This window comes from Ranitomeya imitator, chromosome 3, assembly GCF_032444005.1.
Source record: "Ranitomeya imitator isolate aRanImi1 chromosome 3, aRanImi1.pri, whole genome shotgun sequence".
Classification (NCBI taxonomy): domain Eukaryota; kingdom Metazoa; phylum Chordata; class Amphibia; order Anura; family Dendrobatidae; genus Ranitomeya; species Ranitomeya imitator.
This window is the reverse complement of record NC_091284.1, coordinates 112685350-112707276: the sequence shown is the minus strand read 5'-3', so window position 1 is coordinate 112707276 and position 21927 is coordinate 112685350. Positions and strand designations below refer to the sequence as shown.

Sequence of the window (21927 nt, the reverse complement as noted above, 5' to 3'; positions counted from 1 at the left end):
CTGCACAGAGAGACCCACAGCACACGGGAAGAGCGACTTACCATATGCTGGCCCCGGAGACCGGACACCCCCTGGCGACCGCTCCACGCTGTCTAGTCACCGCCGTGCCGCCCTGCCAGGGCCACCGTGACTACTTCAGGTACCCGCACCGGCCGAAGTGGGAGACCCCCTCGCCACCAGAATCGGTCCGGCCGGCCTGGACTCCTGTAGATTCTATAGGCATCCAGTCCCTTCAGGAACAGGAAACCAACTGATGCATGGGGAGAGGTGCCGCCCTTTTGTATCTGTAGGTTTCCTGTTCCTTAAGGGCGGATCCCCTCTCTCGTGTGCTGTCATGGGAGTCCGAATAAAAGACATTTGTCCATCCAGTTCAGCCTATATTCCATCATAATAAATCCCCAGATCTACGTCCTTCTACAGAACCTAATAATTGTATGATACAATATTGTTCTGCTCCAGGAAGACATCCAGGCCTCTCTTGAACCCCTCGACTGAGTTCGCCATCACCACCTCCTCAGGCAAGCAATTCCAGATTCTCACTGCCCTAACAGTAAAGAATCCTCTTCTATGTTGGTGGAAAAACCTTCTCTCCTCCAGACGCAAAGAATGCCCCCTTGTGCCCGTCACCTTCCTTGGTATAAACAGATCCTCAGCGAGATATTTGTATTGTCCCCTTATATACTTATACATGGTTATTAGATTGCCCCTCAGTCGTCTTTTTTCTAGACTAAATAATCCTAATTTCGCTAATCTATCTGGGTATTGTAGTTCTCCCATCCCCTTTATTAATTTTGTTGCCCTCCTTTGTACTCTCTCTAGTTCCATTATATCCTTCCTGAGCACCGGTGCCCTTTCTCACCCTAAATAAACTATTGTATGTCTAGAAGAGGTTTATACCTGAAAAAGGAATGCATTACATAAATGATAGGATTTGGGGAGCACGGCTAGACACCCCTGGTCTACCATACTGTCTTACTTCAGGATAGAGTTATAGATCAGTTATTGGTCCCTTTACATAAAATGACCAATAACTGATCCACAGCAATATCTAGCCAGTTATAGGCCAACATCTTCCTAGCTTGTAATAATAATGGGGGGCTCGGAGTACTGCACTGTTCTGATAAGGAATGAGGCCTCTTGTAAGGGTGGGAGCTTTTACATGGGCATAAGGAGCTTACTAACCCTACCAACAGTACTCATGATGCTCCCTGGACTGTGACACAACACCACGATAATTAAGATCCATCTATTTTATTATGAACACTATATTATATCTGCGTAGTGTAAAGTACATGGTTTTGGCAGATGGACATTTCTAGTTGTTTTGAACTGAAACGGCTGGAAATTTCCATAATTCTAGTATATTTATATTGTACATAAATATGTTTCTTAATGCTGTTGTTGGGGATCCTGTTATTCTGGCTTTGGGAAAATGATAGTCTTACAAAAAAGGTTATTGCAAATTGTGGAACGTTTTGACCCAAAGGCTTGTTGCTCCGGGCCTAGCAATTTTCTTAGATTATATAAAACCACTGACCTTGCCTTTTCTATGCGGTAAGAGAGATTTTGTAACTTGCATTTCCAGCACATAAATTTTGCAAATGAAGCACCAGTCACTAGAAGATCTGCAAACTAAATATAAGTTTGCGTGAAACTTTTAGAAATCATCTCCATAGAAAATGTCATAGTCGTGCACCAGCTGTTTGTAGACCTATTCCTGTCCCTAGGATCGCATCGGGTAGTGGGACAGACACGTCTGGAAACAATGCAACAGATTTTTTCTTCTAATTGTCTCCATTTTTCTTCTTTCAGGACAAGAATGAGTCATATGAAGCCGTATGTAATATCCCCATCATCACATCTCAGAAAGAAGAAGAGAAGTTGATTGAATCATCTGCCAAGGTGCGTACCCCACTGATGCATTGTATAAGTCAGCACTTAGATTCGGCTTCTGCTGGTGTCGGCCATAGTAAGACACTGTTAATCTCAGTCCTATTTTTAACATGGGACGGGGCCTTATGCTACCATCCTTTTTAGAATGAAATGGCACTATCAAGCTTATTATACTGAGCATGGAGTAGATGGCTACTATATACTTACATCTCAGATTGAATTTTCAAGTTGAACTGGACTCCGTTAAGTAATAGTGGCTGCAGAGTGGAATAAAATGTTTTTATTTTTTTATTTTAATTTCGCCTGTTCATTGCTGAGCTATTAGCAATTAGTGTTTGGCCCCTAATGAGTTAATTTTTGTTAAGTCAAAGCTGGTGATATATCCTTTTTTACTAGGGGCATGTCCTTCTTCCACCTGTTAGATGCTGATCAATCAGAAACAGGCAGCAACACAGCAGGAAAAGAGCACGCCCCCACCACAGCTTGGAGCAGGTTTCTCAGTGAGGGAGCTGTAATGGCTCAGCTCTGGTCTCCTGGTCTAACCTCCTACATGAGTGCGTGTGGGGAGAGGGGCAGTGCATAATAAATATGTAGCAACTTATGATAAAATTCGAATTACTTATATATCTAACAATCTGAAAGGGAGTGAAGACATACAAGACTGACAATAGACAAGAGGGGGGGAGGGTAAGAAAAGTATTGAGGAGTGAAGCGTAGAAGTACTTGAATAATATCTCTGCAACAGAGAGGAGAAATTATACACAGATGTATTCTGCTCTGTAGTAACTACGGTATATATTGTGTGTCCAGCTCAACATTTGGTGAAAGCTGCGCTTTTAACAAAAAGTATTTATTTTATAATCTTGTCATGGTAATATGTTGTTTTTCCCCATAGCCTGTGGTGAAACTCCAGTATAACAGAAGCAACAATAAGTACTCCTACACCAGGTGAGTTACAACTTTAGATTTGTTTTATCTCCTTCCATCTGCATATCTGTCACTAATAGTCATCTTAATGGGTAGAGTAGACTATGTAATGACGGATTTAAAGGTAGGTATTCTGAGTAAAGATAGCGTTTGTACAGAAGTCTGACCTTTCCCTATCAGAGTATTTTTTATTAAAACCATCCTAATTGGTAGCCCTCCATGTTTTATTCTGACCATTAGAGATGTGAGAATCGATTTGCTGGACTTTGTGTCCTTATGGCATGTCCGCAATGTGTGACCAGTGGAAGAGAGACCTTCAAACCTCCTATTCTTTTGATTAGCCGGGCTAGTGCAGCATCATCATTGTCATCGGACATTTACTCAACAGAAGCGATGGGAATGCTGGGAGGTAAGGTGCTACGCAGGCCTCCTGTCCAGGAGTCAGGGTGCTGACGTGGTTAATGGACCGGAGTTCTACAAATCGTTCTCCCATTTCTACTGTCATTCTCATCTACTGTCCATACCCGAGTCAGTCTGATCCAGGCGTGGCCTCACTGTAATGCTACGGATCGCTTGGAAAACGCTAGCATTCTGCAAGCTAATTTCGCTTGTAAAATGGTAGTGTTTAGCAAGAAAACGCATGCCAATTCCACATGCGTTTTACCCGCGGTACAGTTGCGGAATTGCTGCGGAAATTTCCGTGGCAATTCCGGGCATGTGCACATAGCCTAAAAAATGATTTTTTTTTTTTTATGTAAACGCATCAAGAAACTGCAGAGTGACCACGCTGTTTCTATAGACCCTAAACTTGTGTTAATCCTTTATTGATACCGAATGTTCATTCTCTTCCTTTAAATGAATGTTATTATAGTAACTCTGACGACAACCTTCTGAAAAATATTGAGCTGTTTGACAAGCTTTCCCTCCGCTTCAACGGGCGAGTCTTATTTATGAAGGACGTGATTGGAGACGAGATCTGCTGCTGGTCCTTCTACGGTCAGGGACGGAAGCTGGCAGAGGTCTGCTGCACCTCCATTGTTTATGCCACTGAAAAGAAGCAAACCAAGGTAAAGGTTTCTGTCTACCCAATACCACCATGGGGATTACTTTTTTTGCAATGAACCTCTTGCCTTTTCAGCCAGTTTCTGTTTTTGCTCTTTTATTTTTTCCTTTCTTCTTCCAAGATCTATAACTTCTTTTTTTTTTTCTCTCTCTATAGCCGTCTGAGGGCTTGCTTTTTACAACAGATATTGCTTTGATTGACACCATGCATTTTACCAATATAAATAAAAACTGGGGAAAAAGTGGTTAAAAGTACAATTTTGCTATTGTTTTTAGTGCTTTTTTTTACAACATTCATTGTATGACAAAACTGACCTGGGAACATGATTCTTCTGGTCAGTACAATTACAGGGATAAATTTGCATAGATTATTTTTTTTCATGGAAGCGCTAAAAAAAAATTCTGACGTTTGTAAAAGACGAAAAAAATTGTTCGTGTCACCATTTTCTGTGACTCGTAACATTTTTCATTTATCTGTCAATATAGTTGCATGAGGACTTGAATTTTGCGCATTTGGCTAACTGGACTGCATTATTGATGCCAACTTGGGTACTCGCAACGTTTTTGATCAGTTTGTATTTCATTTTTAGGGAGATATGGGAGGGAGGGGAATACACAATTCTGGCGTTTATTCTTTTTATGTTTACGGCATTTACCATATGGCTTAATTTTTATTTTTTGATAGACTTTTGCAAGGTACAGTCGAGGACACAAAATCATAAAATGCATGATGGGGAACCTGGATATCTACGACAGCAGATCATTTGTCCACAATTACTCAGGGAATAAACTGCCCAAATATTAGTAATGCAGAAAACATCAGTAGGAAAAAAGATAATAAAATAAGCCCCCTAAAAAGAAACTTTATCCCACAATTGCTAGTGTATTAACAATTCCAAAGGTCCAGCATTATCCTGTGACGTAATCTCGCTATGTAACGCTGCGTGGTAGGGATTGTGCTTGTCCAATATTTAATTGTGAAATGACCATACCGGAAATACATCTGCAGTTGTTAGAATCGCGTAACATTCGGGATGGCATCCAGCGGTCAGCCCTAGATCCTGTCCACAATTAGACATGATTTCCTAGATTTCCTTGTATGGGATCTTGGCATGATTACATGATGTCTAGATTAGTGGCTGAGGATACAACACATGTAATCATGTGGCAACCTGATACAGAGTATACAGGCACCCAATATTCAGTACCTGGCAGCGGCCACTAATCAGTATGACGGGGCCTTGCACTGTATACATCTGGCTGGAGCTGGTGACAGCTGATAGGTGTTAGTGTCGGATGTTGGACACCCACTATTTGGATATTGATGACCCATTCTAAAGATACCTATAACCCATCAGTGACTGTAGTAGGCTTTGTCTGCAGCGGCTGCTTTAGAACCTGGCTTTTACGTCATCGACCGGAAAGATCAAGTGATTGTACATGCGACCACCTGATCTACCTGCTTGGCAGAATCTCAAAACGGGCTAAAAATGTACATAGGTTGGTAAAGAATTGAGACGCCAGAGCCTAACGTTTCTTTTTTTTTTTTTTTTCCCCCACTGATCAGGTTGAATTTCCTGAGGCACGGATCTATGAAGAAACCCTGAATGTTCTGCTGTACGAGACCCCCAGAGTCCCTGACAATTCTCTACTGGAAGCCACAAGCCGCACACGCAGCCAAGCATCTCACAGTGAAGATGATGAGGGTTTTGAACTTCGAGACCGCGTTCGTCGTATTCATGTGAAGCGATACAGCACGTATGATGACAGACAGCTCGGGCACCAGTCTACGTACAGGGACTGAAGCTTTTCTAAGAAGGCACTGGAATCCTCTTTTCCTAGTGACTTTTCTAGATTAAAGTTGTCTTTTATAGGAGAAATCTACTTACCACTTTGTAACATGGAAGACGTCCGTAATCCAGGGTTAAGGTTTCACTGGATGATTTTAAATCTTGGAGCCGACTCTGTTTTTGGCACAATAATTAGTTTAGAAGATGATTACTAGCAGGCCAGGTTGTGTCCAGTATACACTACAAGTCCTCTCTGCGTCACAGGACGTTGGATGGAGTGACCCTTATGCTTTTAGTGACACGTACACTGATTATCTCAGTAGTTAGACCTCTTAAAATAGGTTTTCTTCCCAAATGTAATAAAGGTAGAAGATTATCTACTGTACAGGTGACTCTGCATGCCAATGGAAAATAGAGGGCCTTACAAAACTTAAAGTAGACCTCTACTATGTTACATGCTAAACTGTTTCTCATTGGCAGTTTAATCCTATGGGGGAATCATTTTATTAAAGTAATAGAAATTGGCTCTCATTGCACTGATACAACTTGACCTAGAAGCCAAGCTGCTGTTTAAAGCATGGTGGAGGCAAAGAGTAGAAGCAGCATGAAGGCCCCCTGTACATGTTAGAGAATAATCCTCAGACCTGCTGTTTTCTGTGGGTCTGGTCTAGCACCTTATTGCAGCCCACCTCTGCCATGACAGATTGGAGAAAAGAAGGACCAGACTTATTTACGGTAATTTCAGTGGCTGATCCCTTTGTTCTGTTGCCTGAGCGTTCTTGTATATGGGGGAGTGAGAAGAGATGGCAGTCTCCCCAACAAGCCTTCAGCCAACCCCTGTGTAAGGTGTATGGGCGCCTACCGTCTGCTGGGTTATGTCGTGGGATTCAGACTCCTCAGTCTCTTACCAGAATGCAGTAAATCTAAAGACATTGATCATAAGTGACCTAGTATGGTTAGTTACATATCAGTCTGAAAGAGAAGGACATAACTGGCCGGTAAATATTTCCTATAGGTAATGCCTGGCAAATATATAGCTGGCACTCTGCTTTGAGCAGCCGGGTCACTGATCATTCTGCATCACTGATGTGACTTGATTCACTTGAGCAAGCTAGGAGTTGTTCTGTGGCCTTGCTTAAGGCATAAGTTAGACGTCCATGGTCCATATATAGAGCACATTGCCCAAGTCTAACGTGGGTCCCCCGATCTGAACTAATGGCCTCCTAGCTCTCTGAAGGCGTTTGGGTGAGGAAACCTACTGTGTCGACTGTAGTTCATATACGGACAATGAAACGCGTCTGAATTCAGCCATAGATGGGACTTTTGTTTTACTGGGAATGCAATTGGTATTGGTCAGAGACATAGGAGTCTTTGGCAAGTAAAGTCTTGATAGTCTGCATTATCAGGGGTACACAATAGATGCCCACCACACTGCATGCAGCCAATAGCATATACCAAAAGGTGACAATGTCTATTGAGCACAAAGGTTTCTTGGCTGAAGTCAGAATGACTGCATTGTTATAAGTATGAGGGGCTATAGGGAAATCATTGAGAAGACCACTGTGTGTGATATGTGCCCTTATGGAAACGTGCCGGTTACACGGCCCGATCAGATGCCACTTCTCTGTGCACTTGGCCGCTCTGTGCTTGAGCTTTTATTTATATTTTAGTCTAGACTGTAAATTAGTAATGTACAGTAGCTGCAGTTTTACACCCTTTTCTTAGGAGGAAATAATTCTTATTTCTTTTTATAAATATTTATTATGACTTGCAATGCCACCCTGCAATGTACGGCGTGCCACGGAGATAGATGGCACAGTTGGCCGGACAGGGAAGTCTATTTCAGGTTGGATACTGAACAGATTGGATGTTTATATATGCCGTATATTTGTGATTTTCATTTACTGATATTTCAAATTCTAAATTCGACCCCTTACTGTGCTTTTTAATAGGTTATCAGCAAAAATAAGAAGGGGATCGGCCAAGGCGGTGCTTTTATTATAATATGCTACCTATGGCTGAATGTGGTAGACGTCCCCCCTGAGATTTCTGTGATATGATGGGAGGAATAGGAACTATAGTCACACCATGCTAATGAGAATCTACTGTTTTTAGCCAATGTGTTTTCTTATTTTTATACTTTTAAAACGTCTTAATATTAAAGGTGGTATCCATGGGGACATATTTTATTGAAAAAAATGCTACTTCCGTCACCAACTGCCTCTTCCATCACCAGGGTCACGCTGCTCTAATCTTCCTGCTCCCTCTGCGCACACAGGAAGTGACCTCCGCCAATCACTGGCTGCAGCGGTGACCCATCTCAACAGTCAGATCATTTCCTGTGTGTGAAAGGGGTCAGGAATTGGAGAGCAGCAGGGATCTAGAAAGCATCAGAACAGCAATGGAGAAGGACTTCTGACCCTTTTTTAAAAAAAATAAAAAACATTTCACCTGGACGGCCCCTTTAAGTATTGCACAATGGATTCTTGTTTGTTTTGTCAAGGGCTGTTTCCTTACAGGCAACAAATCTATTTCTGTATTACAGCAGAGTGAAATATAACTATGCAAGCAATATGTAGGAGTATTACAAAATCACTCGCAATGGTGGTATGCAGCTGGGATCACTGAAAACTCCTAAAGGATGCTTGTTCTATTGATGGGTGTAATACCACATACAATACAGCCTATACTGAAGATGCACTGTGCTGATAATTGTAGCAAAAAATGTTTGGACAATGTATATGTTAAAAGTTTTGTTCTTTAATGTGCCTAATTCTGGTAGTGATCTGACTGACCGACCATTCACTTTTCTCCCCACTAGAGGGCAATATCCACAGCAGATTTCTCCATTAGTGATGCCTACATAGTATGGGTGGGCTGTGACTGCCTGCCCTGCTCTTAGGAAGCAGTTTGTCTTCATTTATAAGATGTCTAGATAAAGCCAAGGCTGTAATGTCAGGCCGGCCATACATGTGACAGTAATGTGAAGAGAAGTTATTAACCTGTTATGGGCGGCGTGCCTTTTTACCTATATATGGGACACAATTGTAGTAAGTAGGTGGTTGTCCACTTACCATATAGTCCGTACAAGAGAACGGCTAATAGGGATATTTTTCATATGGAAAATTAGCAATTTACCAAAATACAGTCTTCAGAAGTTCAAAGCCATGTGCATTTTGCTTTTTATCCCCAGACTCTCTACTCCCATCCTGTAAAGGGTCACTGATGGAGGGGCTTATCATGCGATCCCACACAATCAGCGACCATTGAAGCGCGTTGGGACAGTGCTGGTTTCTTTCCTGGGCAGTCAGTGGAAGGAGCTGGTGTATGGGGCTGTATTTCATGTCTCAACATTTGCAGCCTTTTGTAGGATCACATTGGCGGAGCTTGGACGGTAAAGAGGAAAGGAAATGGTGCAAAACTTCTGAAGGCTACGGCCCACGTTTCCTAATACTATGTATGGCTACATTCAGACATACGTGTGTGTTCCCATCTCAGAAAATTGGACTGATTTCCCCCCTCTTAGGGGTCATCCTAGTTGCATCTAGTTTCTTCTTTTTTTTCCAAGCAGATCATTTTTTTTATTGTGAAAAATATCAACAGCATCTAGTTTCTTTTTCGGTCTAGCAGTAGACTGAACTTTATCCATTTATTCTTAACAATAGGTCAGTTAACAACTGATGAAACGTAGCTGGATCTCTGAAGCATAAAGTCTGTCATTTGTTTGATACGTTTCCCCATAGACTTTATTGACGGAGTCTGATTCACAAACTGATCACAATAGGACATGTTCTGAGCAATGATGGCTCGGATAAGGTGTTATCTGAGCATGCACGGGTGCAACGTGCTTGAAAAATATGTTCGAGCCCCCGGTGCTGCATTTCTCGCAGCTGTTCGACAGCTGCAACACATACAAGGATTGCCTAACAAGCAGGAAATCTCTGCATATGTTGTGGCTGTCTAACAGCCACGTGGACTAGAACATATTCTTTCAAGCACACCGAAGTCACTCAGCACCTGAGCATGCTCAGATAACGCCTTACCTGAGCACATTTTCTCATCACAAATTGAGTAATATATGGATTTTACTCTCTGATCCATAAACTTTAATGGATGGTTGAATACAGCCATTCTACTTTATGGGTCCGAGAGCTGTCTGATTTAAAAAAAATAAATAAATCCAACCGCACTAGACTGCGTCACACGTTGTGCAGTAGTACCAGTGGTGCCCATTGTGCGATATTGGTTTATCTTGCCTTAAGTTTGACACATTCTCTTATGCCAATTGTTAGCTGACTTACTTTACACCATTATTTTCCACGTCAAACTCGCGCATTTTCAGACGTCACCATGCCCCTTTGCTACAAATTTTTTCATATTGTCCGGTGAGCTGCAAACATCTATTCTTCTTAGCACAGTGATCACTGTGGTCCTGTGTATCAGTAATGTTCCTATACTCCATTAGTCACTCTGTGCACTGATTATCTAGAAGATGGACAACCCCTTGAATTCTGATATTCAGTCTTTACTTTTCCTACTTTACATGGTCGATTGGTAGTTTTCCAGTAGCAATGAGCTAATTAGCCAAGAATCAGTATTAACCATCTCATTCATTGTTGATAGCATTTCATTATTATGAATGAAGACTTAATATTCAGTTTGCCTTTTTTTTTTGTCTTCTAACTTATTTAACCATAGAATTTTTTTTCCTGTAATTATAGGAATATTGACTGGAAAATAAAACACTAACTTTTTAATGACAATAAAATATTAGAAATGATACCTATGTCTCACTTATTTTGTTATGCAAGGTCTTTCATAACTTATAGTAAACCTCTTTATCTAACTTTAAAAGGTTTATTCCCCCCCAAAAAACAGTTATCCCCCCCCTCCCCCCCTCCCCATCTGTTGGATAAGGGATAACTTGCTGGGAGTCCTACCGCAGGGATCAGGGCTTTACAACCCCCAGAACCTGCTACAGTCCCGGCCCTCTCTCCATTAATTGCCTATTGGACTTCTGAGTACAGCGCTTGGGTTGTCCCATAGCGAATGAAGCACAGGGCCACATATGCACACTTCTGCTCCATTCAAGATGTGGCTACAGAGCCATGTTCTCTGGGTACTAAAGCCTGAATCTTTGCATCACTGGGGGTACTTGTGGTCTGATCCCCAGTGATCAAAAAGATATCCCCTATCTAATGGGTAAGGGGGATAACTTGTTTTTTTGGAGGGAAATATCCCTTTTACTCGGTCATTAGAAAAGTTGTGGCTGAATGAACTTTTAGCTGGCGGGTACAGTCTATAGTCACTTTTTTTACAGTTTGTCTAAGTAATAAGGCAAATAATTATAGTATTACCCGTGAGTTAAACTCCTTATTAGTGATGAGCATGTGTACTCGTTGCTCGGGTTTTCCCCAGCACGCTCGGGTGTCCTCCGAGTATTTATGACTGGAGATTTAGTTTTCATTGCGGCAGCAGAATCATTTACAGCTACTAGCCAGGCTGAGTACATGTGGGGGTTGCCTAGTTGCTAGGGAATCCTCATACATAATCAAGCTGTCTATCAGCTGTAAATCATTCAGCTGCCGCGATGAAAACTAAATCTCCGAGCAGTCATAAATACTTGGAGGACTCCCGAGCGTGCTCGAGAAATCTCGAGTAACGAGGATATTCGCTCATCAATACTCATAACCCTAGCTACATTCTTAGGCTGGGTTCAGGTGGTCATATTTGGCAGTCTATATACACAACCTGCAGGTCTTCTAACTTCTAGCCAAACTTATAACCACCTAACTGAGGCTGTATGTTTGGGTCAGGAGATGTGCAATAGGTATAAGGCTGGAATATGGCAGTGTGAACCTGGTCTTCGTTTTACTGGTTGTCTCTTCTCTACTTTTGTTGTTTTTACATTTATGAAAAGCTTTCAGAATTGAGAATGAAGCTCTGAGCTAAACAGATCAGGTGAGATTCACGATCAGTAGAAGATAAGTACAGTATTTACAAGGTTAGGCCTCATTCATTTGTTCCTGGTGTCTGTTTTCATGGATACAACACGTGCCCAATTGAATCTATGCTGTTATTCACATGTTGCTGTTTTTTCACTGGCTGTGTGGCATGGATGTGTGTGCTATCTGTATTTCATACTGCAAAGTATAAGAGGTTTGTAATTTATCCATCTGTGAAAAACATTGACACTGATTGTAAAAACGGACGCACAGATCATACACCTGAGGACACAGTACCATTTTGTCTCTAACGTGTGAATGAGGCTGTATGTATCCATAATGAGTGAAATGGGCATCTTTACTTTTGATTCCCCATCAGTACATTTACCTTCTACTGTAGTCCACAAAGTAGCAGGTCATGTGAAACAATATGGGCGCCTTGGCTGTCATAATGTTCGGGTTTATTCACACGTAGGAGCTGAAACACTTTCTGTAGACTTGTTGCAGAGAATTCAGATGTATTTGAATAGATCTTTCTTTTCTTTCATTTTCCTGTTAAGTTCACACAGAAAAAAGATTGTTCTGTTGTCATATCAAGCAATGGCGTCGTACCACCAAGAGAGTCAATCTCCCAAGTTTCTCAAATGCATTTTTGGTGTGACAGTTTAGTAATAATGTACCATCCGACCCGGGAAGTGATAACTTTATTTTCCCCGATCAACCCATTTATCGGCTATCCATGTTACAGGTGATAATTTGTTGATCGGTGACTGTTCCACTGGTCCTGAATTGATCGGCAGAATGGGAAACTATTAGTCCTGTTAAGCCCCATTCGGACGCTGTGTTGTATCTGTTTTTTCTCTGACGCCCATGACAGCACCACGGAGAGACAGGATCCGCCCACCAAGGACAGGAAACCTACAGATAAAGAGGCGGTACCTCTCTCCCGCCTCAGTTGGTTTCCTGTCCTTGATGGGAGACCTACAGAAGTCCTTACCTACAGAGGATGAACATCGTGGGAGTTCTGAACCAATCAGTCCTATTAAGGCAGCGGGGGTCCCCCTGCCTCGGCTGTTGTGGTGACCCGAGGCGCCACCGCTGGGGCCTAGTGGGCCTCTAGGGTGTGCGAGGAGAGGTGGCAAGGAGTTCACGGCCACCTCTCCAGGTAAGAAGCAGCAGCATCCAAGGGGGGTCCCTCTATGGATGGGGATTCAGCGTTTCTTCCCCCAAGCGTCAGTCTGCCAGCTGAAAGCCCGGGGGTTCCGGGAACCAGTGTGCACGCGTGCTGATGCGCGGCACCATCTTGTGGGCAGCGTTATCTGCACATGCACGGGATTAGACGCGATTTTGTGCTGTGCATGACACCGCATGCGTGGGATCAGTCTCACGAGAGCGGGCAGCGCTTACTGCGCATGCGTGGGTTCAAATAAGCGGGCGGGAATCACCGCTATTAAAGGGGGAAGCAGAAACCGGGTCATCGCTTCTCATGGAGCTTAACCAGCGTTCCCCTAACATGAGCGACCTGGAACAGGCATCACCCCTATCTAGATTATCACCACCGCAGCAGCAACAGCAAAAGCGACGGCCGCAGAAAGGACACCAGGATGTTACCGGTAAAGGACGCTCAGATTCACTACACAGTAAGGAGTCCAGTACAGCGTCCGGCACAAGGGATAAGCTGATGACAGACACCGATCATCCCCAACCGATATTTATGGGTCCATAAGGTGGTAAGTGATCTTCGTGAAAGTCAGTGATAGTAAGGATATATATCTGCTCTTCTTAGGCCTCTTTCACACTTCGGTCTTACTGCTTACGCCACAATCCGTCGATTTTTGAAAATGCAGGATCCTGCAAAAAAATTTACATTTTCCCATAGACTTGTATTGCCGACGGATCGCAACGTATGGCCACACGTCACGTCCGTCGTGCACTGGATGCGTCGGGTTTTGGCAGCCCTTCGTCACAGAAAAACGTTCAAGGGAACGTTTTTCTGTACGTCGCATCCAGTGTTTCAGACTGTGCATGCCCAGCAGGAAATATCGCTCTCACGATCTTTCCTGCTCGGCAACGCAGACGGAAGTGAAAGCAAACACTTCCATCAGTATGTCGCGCTGACACTTCGTGATGGCCCCGTACCGACGGAAGTGTGAAAGAAGCCTTACTATAGGGGAAGAAAAGCTTAGGCAAATCTAAGCATAGAGTATGCGCCCTTTGTAGAGAGGATTTTCCTTCTACATGGGAGAAGAGGCTTTGTTGCACATGTATACAACAGACCGTGTCCGAAGGGCTTCCCGGGTTCGCAGAAGACCTCAAAACCCTGATAAAAAATCAGGTGGAAGATACTTTTAGGCTATATTCACACTTTTTTTATAACAATTAAAAAACACACTAGTGCACACAGGGTAAAAATTAACCAAAATATATATATATATATATATATATATATATATATATATTAATAAATAAATAAAACTACCCCAAGGACATCCAGTGTGTAAGTATCGCAGTGGGACACTACATATAAAGAGGAAATTTCTAGCTCCACATAGAAAAAAATCCCATAAAAACAATCAGAGCAAGGATGTGGTCATAAAAATTGCTTTATTAATTACATAAAACTCAGACTATACCATACAATAACAAAAAATGCATATATATAAAAAAATGTATCACAATTATATATAAAAAAATGTATAAGTGCCTGTAGTTAACTGATGTCCATATATGTAAATCCTGTGTCCGTTATAACATGTCAATATGGCCCATAAAAAATACAAAAGATGAGAGGAAAAACAACTATGAAAAAAAGTGTCAGATAAAAGCAGAAATCTGCGATAATGGGAGTGTAAACGATACTCAATCTAATGTGCAAATAGTGCATATATGTGAAGCAACCAAACACTGCAAGCGGCAGCAAACAATAAAGTGCATGAGCCAATGGGCAATATAAGGGGACACTTACTATATATATAAATCCGATTCCAGGGACCACCAGTCACTATCCAGGGCACCCCGACGCGCGTTTCGGACGCACAATCCTGACGAAGGATTGTGCGTCCGAAACGCGCGTCGGGGTGCCCTGGATAGTGACTGGTGGTCCCTGGAATCGGATTTATATATATAGTAAGTGTCCCCTTATATTGCCCATTGGCTCATGCACTTTATTGTTTGCTGCCGCTTGCAGTGTTTGGTTGCTTCACATATATGCACTATTTGCACATTAGATTGAGTATCGTTTACACTCCCATTATCGCAGATTTCTGCTTTTATCTGACACTTTTTTTCATAGTTGTTTTTCCTCTCATCTTTTGTATTTTTTATGGGCCATATTGACATGTTATAACGGACACAGGATTTACATATATGGACATCAGTTAACTACAGGCACTTATACATTTTTTTATATATAATTGTGATACATTTTTTTATATATATGCATTTTTTGTTATTGTATGGTATAGTCTGAGTTTTATGTAATTAATAAAGCAATTTTTATGACCACATCCTTGCTCTGATTGTTTTTATGGGATTTTTTTCTATGTGGAGCTAGAAATTTCCCCTATATTCACACTTTGCGGATTTTGCTGCAGATCCGCAGCGGATTTGACCGCTGCGGATCCGCAACAGTTTCCCATGAGTTTGCAGAACAATGTAAACCTATGGGAAACAAAAAACGTAGTGCACATGCGGAAAAAAACGCGCGGAAACGCTGCGGATTACATTCCGCAACATGTCACTTCTTTTCTGCGGATTTTCACCTGCTCCAATAGAAAACTGCAGATGAAAATCCACAGAAGAAAACGCAGTTAAAACCGCGATAAATCCGCAGTAAAAACCGCGACGGGTTTTCACTGCGGATTTAGGAATTCTGCTGCGGAAAAATCCGCAGTGGAATCTGCAAAGTGTGCACATACCCTTAAATCACTAAAGGGGGGGGAGGAAGTGGAGAAAGACCAGGCACAGATCCCCCATCTCCTGAGTCCAGTGATACGAATAGCGAAGATGTGGACTCGGATACATCTAATTCTTCCTCTTCATCATCTTCTTCCTCTGGGGGTCGTAGCTGGTTTCCTCTAGAAAAGACAGACAGCCTCGGGAAAGCAGTTAGGAGCACTATGGGGCTAGCAGACACTCACCCAAAAAGATCAGTACAGGACATTATGTTTGGGGGTCTCGAGCAAAAAAAGAGGAGAGTATTTCCTCTTAAAGAGAAAATATTAGCATTGATTAAAAAGGAGTGGAAAAAACCTATAAGGAAAGCGTTACTAACCCCAAAAAGAAAATACCCTTTTGATGACTAATCTTGCTCCTTCTGGGGAAAAGCCCCTAAACTAGATGTTGCCATCGCTAAGGCATCAAAAAATATGCCCTTACATTTGAGGACATGGGGGTCCTGAAAGACCCCAAGGACAAAAAGGCAGATGCTTTTCTCAAAAGTTCATGGGAAGCAGCTGGGGGAGGGCTAAAACCGGCGGTTGCCGCCGCATGTACATCCCGGTCCCTAATGGTCTGGTTAGACCAACTAGAAATCCAGCTGAAAAATAGGTCATCTCGGGACTCAATCTTAAACACCTTGCCAGTAATGCGAGGAGCTGCCGCTTCCTTAGCTGATGCCTCCACTGATTCAATCAGACTAGCTGCTAGGTCAGCAGCTTTCTCTAATGCGGCCAGGTGAGCCCTTTGGCTGAAATGTTGGCCAGGGGATCTCCAAACAAAACCTAAATTTTGTACCATCCCCTGTGAAGGAGAATTCTTATTCGGACCCACTTTAGATGACATCTTAGTGAAGGCAGGGGATAAAAAGAAATAATTTCCCTCCCTTGGGTTTCCTTTCTATAAGAGGCCCTTTCGGAGCAAGAGGTTCTTCTGGAGGAAGCCGGGGAAAAACCAAGATAAATGGGAAGATAAGAGAAACAAGAACAAGGGATTTTTGTTCAATAAGAGCCCCACTGACAACAAAAAGCCCGCCCAATGAATGTTTGCTCCAGGTGGGGGGAAGACTGTCCCTCTTTCTCTCGGCCTGGGAGAAAATTACCAGCAGCCCATGGATTTTGAACATAATAAAATCAGGACTAAAATTGAGATTTCACAAACTTCCTCGTCCCTCCTTCATGATGACATCACTGAGGTCTTCGGAGGAAGACAACTAGCATTAGAAAATGCTGTTTCCACTTTGTTTTATGGCAGTCCTGGATCTGAAGGACACCTACTATCACGTCCCTATTCACGAAGACAACCAAAAATTTCTCAGGATAGCAGTCCTCATCGGGGGGGTGACATGTAATTTTCAATTCTCAGCCCTTCCCTTCGGGCTAGCCATAGCTCCACGAATCTTCACCAAATTAGTTGCAGAGGTGATGGCCCACCTGAGAGACAAGACACCCTGGCAGTGCCATATGTCGACGACTTCCTGGTAATCAGCAATTCTCCCCAACATTGCGAAAGTCAGCTAGAAAGAATCATGTGCTCATTAAAAAACCTGGGCTGGTTAGTAAACTTAACAAAATCCAGACTGTTGGCCTGCCAAATCCCAGGAGTATCTGGGTCTTACTTTGCAGGAGTGCCACCTTCCATCAGAAAAAGTGCAAAAGATGGTGGGCCTAGTATCCAGAATAAGGGATTCCCCCCTCATAACTCTCCGTCAAGCTATGTCCCTCTTGGGATCCATGACGGCTTGCATCCCTGTAGTCCAATGGGCTCCGCTTCATTGGAGGGACCTTCAATGGCAAATTTTGTCGGAAGAAGTCTCTCTAGAAGGAAATTTAGAAGGTTGGTTCAGTTTATCTCCAAACACGGCTCTCTCGCTAGATTGGTGGATGTCGCAAAACAATCTCTCTCAAGGAGTCCCCTGGGTAACCCCGGTCTCAAAAGTAGTAACTACAGGCGCGAGCCCCAGCAGGTGGGGGGCACATCTGAACGACCTATTAGCTCAAGGGACTGGGACACCGAGCCTGGAGAATGTATATTCCAACATGAAGGAACTACTTGCGGTCAAGTTTGCACTCCTAGAGTTCCTAGATTCCCTTCGCTCCCACCATGTCAGAGTTATGTCAGACAACAGAGTAGTGGTAGCGCACCTGAATCACCAAGGGGTACCCGCTCTGAGTCTGATGGAAGTAACCACATCAATCTTCTACATAGCCGAAAACAATCTTCACTCTCTATCAGGCCTTTATATAAAGGGGGTAGACAATTACAGAGCGGATTTTCTGAGTCGTTCTCGCCTAAAAAAAAAAAAGGGGAATGGGAATTAAATCAGGCAGTGTTCATCCAGATCTCACAAAGGTGGGGGGTACCAAGCATAGACCTCTTCGCCAACAACTTTAAACAAAAAAGTAGACACTTTTTGCTCCATAACACCATCAGGTAGTCCCGTATCACTGCATGCATTTCTGATTCCTTGGCACCATCAGCTAACGTATGCCTTTCCCCCAATTGCTCTAATTCCAGCAGTTCTGAGAAAGATTCGGAAAGACGGGGCTCATGGAATATTAATAGCTCCGTTCTGGCCGAAGAGGGCATGGTTTTCCTGGATGATGAGATTGTCTATCTCCGATCCCTGGGTATTCCCGGATCTCCCAAACCTCCTCTCCCAGGGTCCAGTTCAACATCCGCAGGTTGCAAGTTTCCACTTGACAGCCTGGCATTTGAGAGGGAGCTATTAGAAAATGTTTTTTTTTCCAGGGCTGGTAACTATCCTTCTACAGAGTAGAAAACAGATTATGACCAGACAATACGAGAAAATATGGAAAAAATTCCTCTCGTCCTCAGGCGCCAAAATAGGTGACGGACCCCCTCTTAATGCCATACTAGAATTTCTACAAAAGGGGTTAGAAATAGGTCTCGCCACAAGTACCCTAAAATTCCATGTAGCAGCGTTGGGGGCTCTATTCAACTACGATTTGGAGTGAATCTGTGGGTTTCCAGGTTCATCAGAGCAGCCGGGAGATCCAGACCTCTTCCTGTACAAAACACCCCTCAGTGGGATTTAAATTTAGTCCTTAAAGCTCTGACTAAACCTCCATTCGAACCCTTGGCAGATGTACCATTAAAAATCTTATCCCTCAAAACATCTCTGCTGGTTGCTCGAACCTCTGCACGTAAAGTTAGCGACATACAAGCTCTATCTGCTACCCCACCTTTCACTCAATTCCTGGATGATAGGGTTGTTCTTAAAACAGACCTGGCCTACCTCCCAAAAGTAACATCCCGATTTCATAGGACACAAGAGATATCTCTCCCTTCCTTTTGCCCTAGCCCCCAAAAACGAGGAAGAGTCCTTACATACATTGAATGTTAGGAGATGTGTGATGCATTACATAGAAGCCACCAGAGAAAGTAGGGAGGATGGCTCTCTTTTGGTATGCTTCCAGAGTCCCCGGAAGGGGAAGAAGGCCTGCAAGGGTACTCTGGCAAGATGGATCACGGACACCATCAACCTGTCATACTCGCCAAGTGGGGTACCTGTCCCGGGAAATGTCAAAGCACACTCAACGAGAGCAGTAGCAGCCTCCTGGGCGGAGAAGGCCGGAGCTTCCATTGATCAGATATGTAGAGCCGCTACCTGGTCTTCACCGTCTACATTCTGTAAGCACTATAGATTGGACCTTATTTCCTCTTCGCACCTTACCTTTGGTAAAAGGGTTCTGGAAGCGGTGGCCCCTCCCTGAATGTACAATCTCTGCAATTCTTTCCGTGGTGCCGTCATGGGCGTCAGAGAAAAATATAGTTCTTACCGATAACGGTATTTCTCTGAGCCCATGACTGCACCCGTACAGTCCCTCCCTTCACATATGGGTGTGCACATTAATAAAATGTCAAGGGTAAATACCTAAATAATAGCACGCGGTATCTCGATTAAGACTTCAAGTAATGATAAACTTAGATTCTATTCTTTAACCCCTTAGTGACAGAGCCAATTTGGTACTTAATGACCAGGCCAATTTTTGCAATTCTGACCACTGTCACTTTATGAGGTTATAACTCTGGAACGCTTCAACGGATCCCGCTGATTCTGAGATTGTTTTTTCGTGACATACTGTACTTCATGTTAGTGGTAACATTTCTTTGATATTACTTGCGATTATTTATGAAAAAAACGGAAATATGGCGAAAATTTTTAAAATTTTGCAATTTTCAAACTTTGTATTTTTATGCCCTTAAATCAGAGAGATATGTCACAAAAAAATAGTTAATAAATAACTTCCCACATGTCTACTTTACATCAGCACAATTTTGGAAACAAAATTTTTTTTTTGTTAGGGAGTTATAAGGGTTAAAAGTTGACCAGCAATTTCTCATTTTTACAACACCATTTTTTTTTAGGGACCACATCACATTTGAAGTCATTTTGAGGGGTCTATATGATAGAAAATAATGAAGTGTGACACCATTCTAAAAACTACACCCCTCAAGGTTCTCAAAACCACATTCAAGAAGTTTATTAACCCTTTACGTGCTTCACAGGAACTGAAACAATGTGGAAGGAAAAAATGAACATTTAACTTTTTTTTGCAAACATCTTAATTCAGAACCATTTTTTTTATTTTCACAAGTGTAAAAACAGAAATTTAACCATAAATTTTGTTATGCAATTTCTCCTGAATACGCCAATACCCCATATGTGGGGGTAAACCACTTTTTGGGTGCACCGCGGAACTTAGAAGTGAAGGAGCGCCGTTTGACTTTTTCAATGCAGAATTGGCTGGAATTGAGATCGGACGCCATGTCACGTTTAGAGAGCCCCTGATGTGCCTAAACAGTGGAAACTCCCCACAAGTGACACCATTTTGGAAACTAGACCCCTTAAGGAACTTATCTAGATGTGTGGTGAGCACTTTGAACCCCCATGTGCTTCACAGAAGTTTATAATGTAGAGCCGTGAAAAAAAAAATCGCATTTTTTCTACAAAAATGATCTTTTTGCCCACAAACTTTTATTTTCACAAGGGTAACAGGAGAAATTAGACCACAAAAGTTGTTGTGCAATTTCTCCTGAGTATGCTGATACCCAATATGTGGGGGTAAACCACTGTTTGGGCGCACCGCAGAGCTTTGAAGAGAAAGAGTGCCGTTTTACTTTTTCAATGTAGAATTGGCTGGAATTGAAATCGGATGCCATGTCGCGTTTGGAGAGCCCCTGATGTGCCTAAACAGTAGAAATCCCCCACAAGTGACCCCATTTTGGAAACTAGACCACCCATGGAACTTATCTAGATGTGTGGTGAGAACCTTGAATGCCCAAGTGCTTCACAGAAGTTTATAATGCAGAGCCGTGAAAATAAAAAATATTTTTTTTTCCACAAAAAAGATATTGTAGCCCCCAAGTTTTTATTTTCACAAGGGTAACAAGAGAAATTGGACCCCAGAAGTTGTTGTCCAATTTATCCCGAGTACGCTGATGCCCCATATGTGGGGGTAACCCACTGTTTGGGCGCACGGCAGAGCTCAGAAGGGAGGGAGCACCATTTGACTTTTTGAGCGCAAAATTGGCTGTCGTGTTTGGAGACCCCCTGATGTACCTAAACAGTGGAAACCCCCCAATTCTAGCTCCAACCCTAACCCCAACACACCCCTAACCCTAATCCCAACCTGATCCATAATCCTAATCACTAACCCTAACCATAATCACAACCCTTACCCCAAAACAACCCTAATGTCAACCCTAACCATAACCCTAATCAAAACCCTAAATCCAACACACCCCTAATCCTAATCTCAACCCTAACCTCAAACCTAACCCTAATCCCAATACACCCCTAATCACAACCCTAACCTTAACCCTAATCCCAAACCTAACCCTAATCCCAAGCGTAACCCTAATGCCAACCCTAACCCTAATACCAACCCTAATCCAAACCCTAACCCTAATCCCAGCTCTAACCCTAAACTTTAGCCCCAACCCTAGCCCTAACTTTAGCCCCAACCCTAACCCTAGCCCTAAGGCTACTTTCACACTTGCGTCGTTTGGCATTCCGTCGCAATCCGTCGTTTTGGACAAGAAACGGATCCTGCAAATGTGCCCGCAGGATGTGTTTTTTGCCCATAGACTTGTATTGCCGATGGATCGTGACGGATGGCCACACGTCGCGTCCGTCGTGCACTGGATCAGTTGTGTTTTGGCGGAGCGTCGGCACAAAAAAACGTTCAATGAAACGTTTTTTTGTACGTCGCATCCGCCATTTCTGACCGCACATGCGTGGCCATAACTCCGCCCCCTCCTCCCCAGGACATAGATTGGGCAGCGGATGCGTTGAAAAACTACAGCTACTGCCCACGTTGTGCACAATTTTCACAACGTGCGTCGGT

The 21927-nt window shown here is 43.0% G+C and overlaps 1 protein-coding gene across 1 annotated transcript in view; it reads left to right on the top strand.

Annotated features, from left to right (window-relative positions):
* Window positions 1-10454, top strand: part of TNFAIP1 (TNF alpha induced protein 1) — a 54284-nt gene extending 43830 nt beyond the window's left edge. Inside the window, exons 4-7 of the mRNA XM_069761290.1 lie at window positions 1813-1902; window positions 2789-2841; window positions 3692-3887; window positions 5450-10454. Of these exons, the coding sequence (XP_069617391.1) occupies window positions 1813-1902; window positions 2789-2841; window positions 3692-3887; window positions 5450-5686 (576 nt within the window). The 3' untranslated portion in view covers window positions 5687-10454. The remainder of the gene's footprint in view (window positions 1-1812; window positions 1903-2788; window positions 2842-3691; window positions 3888-5449) is intronic.
* Window positions 10455-21927: the final 11473 nt, after the last annotated feature.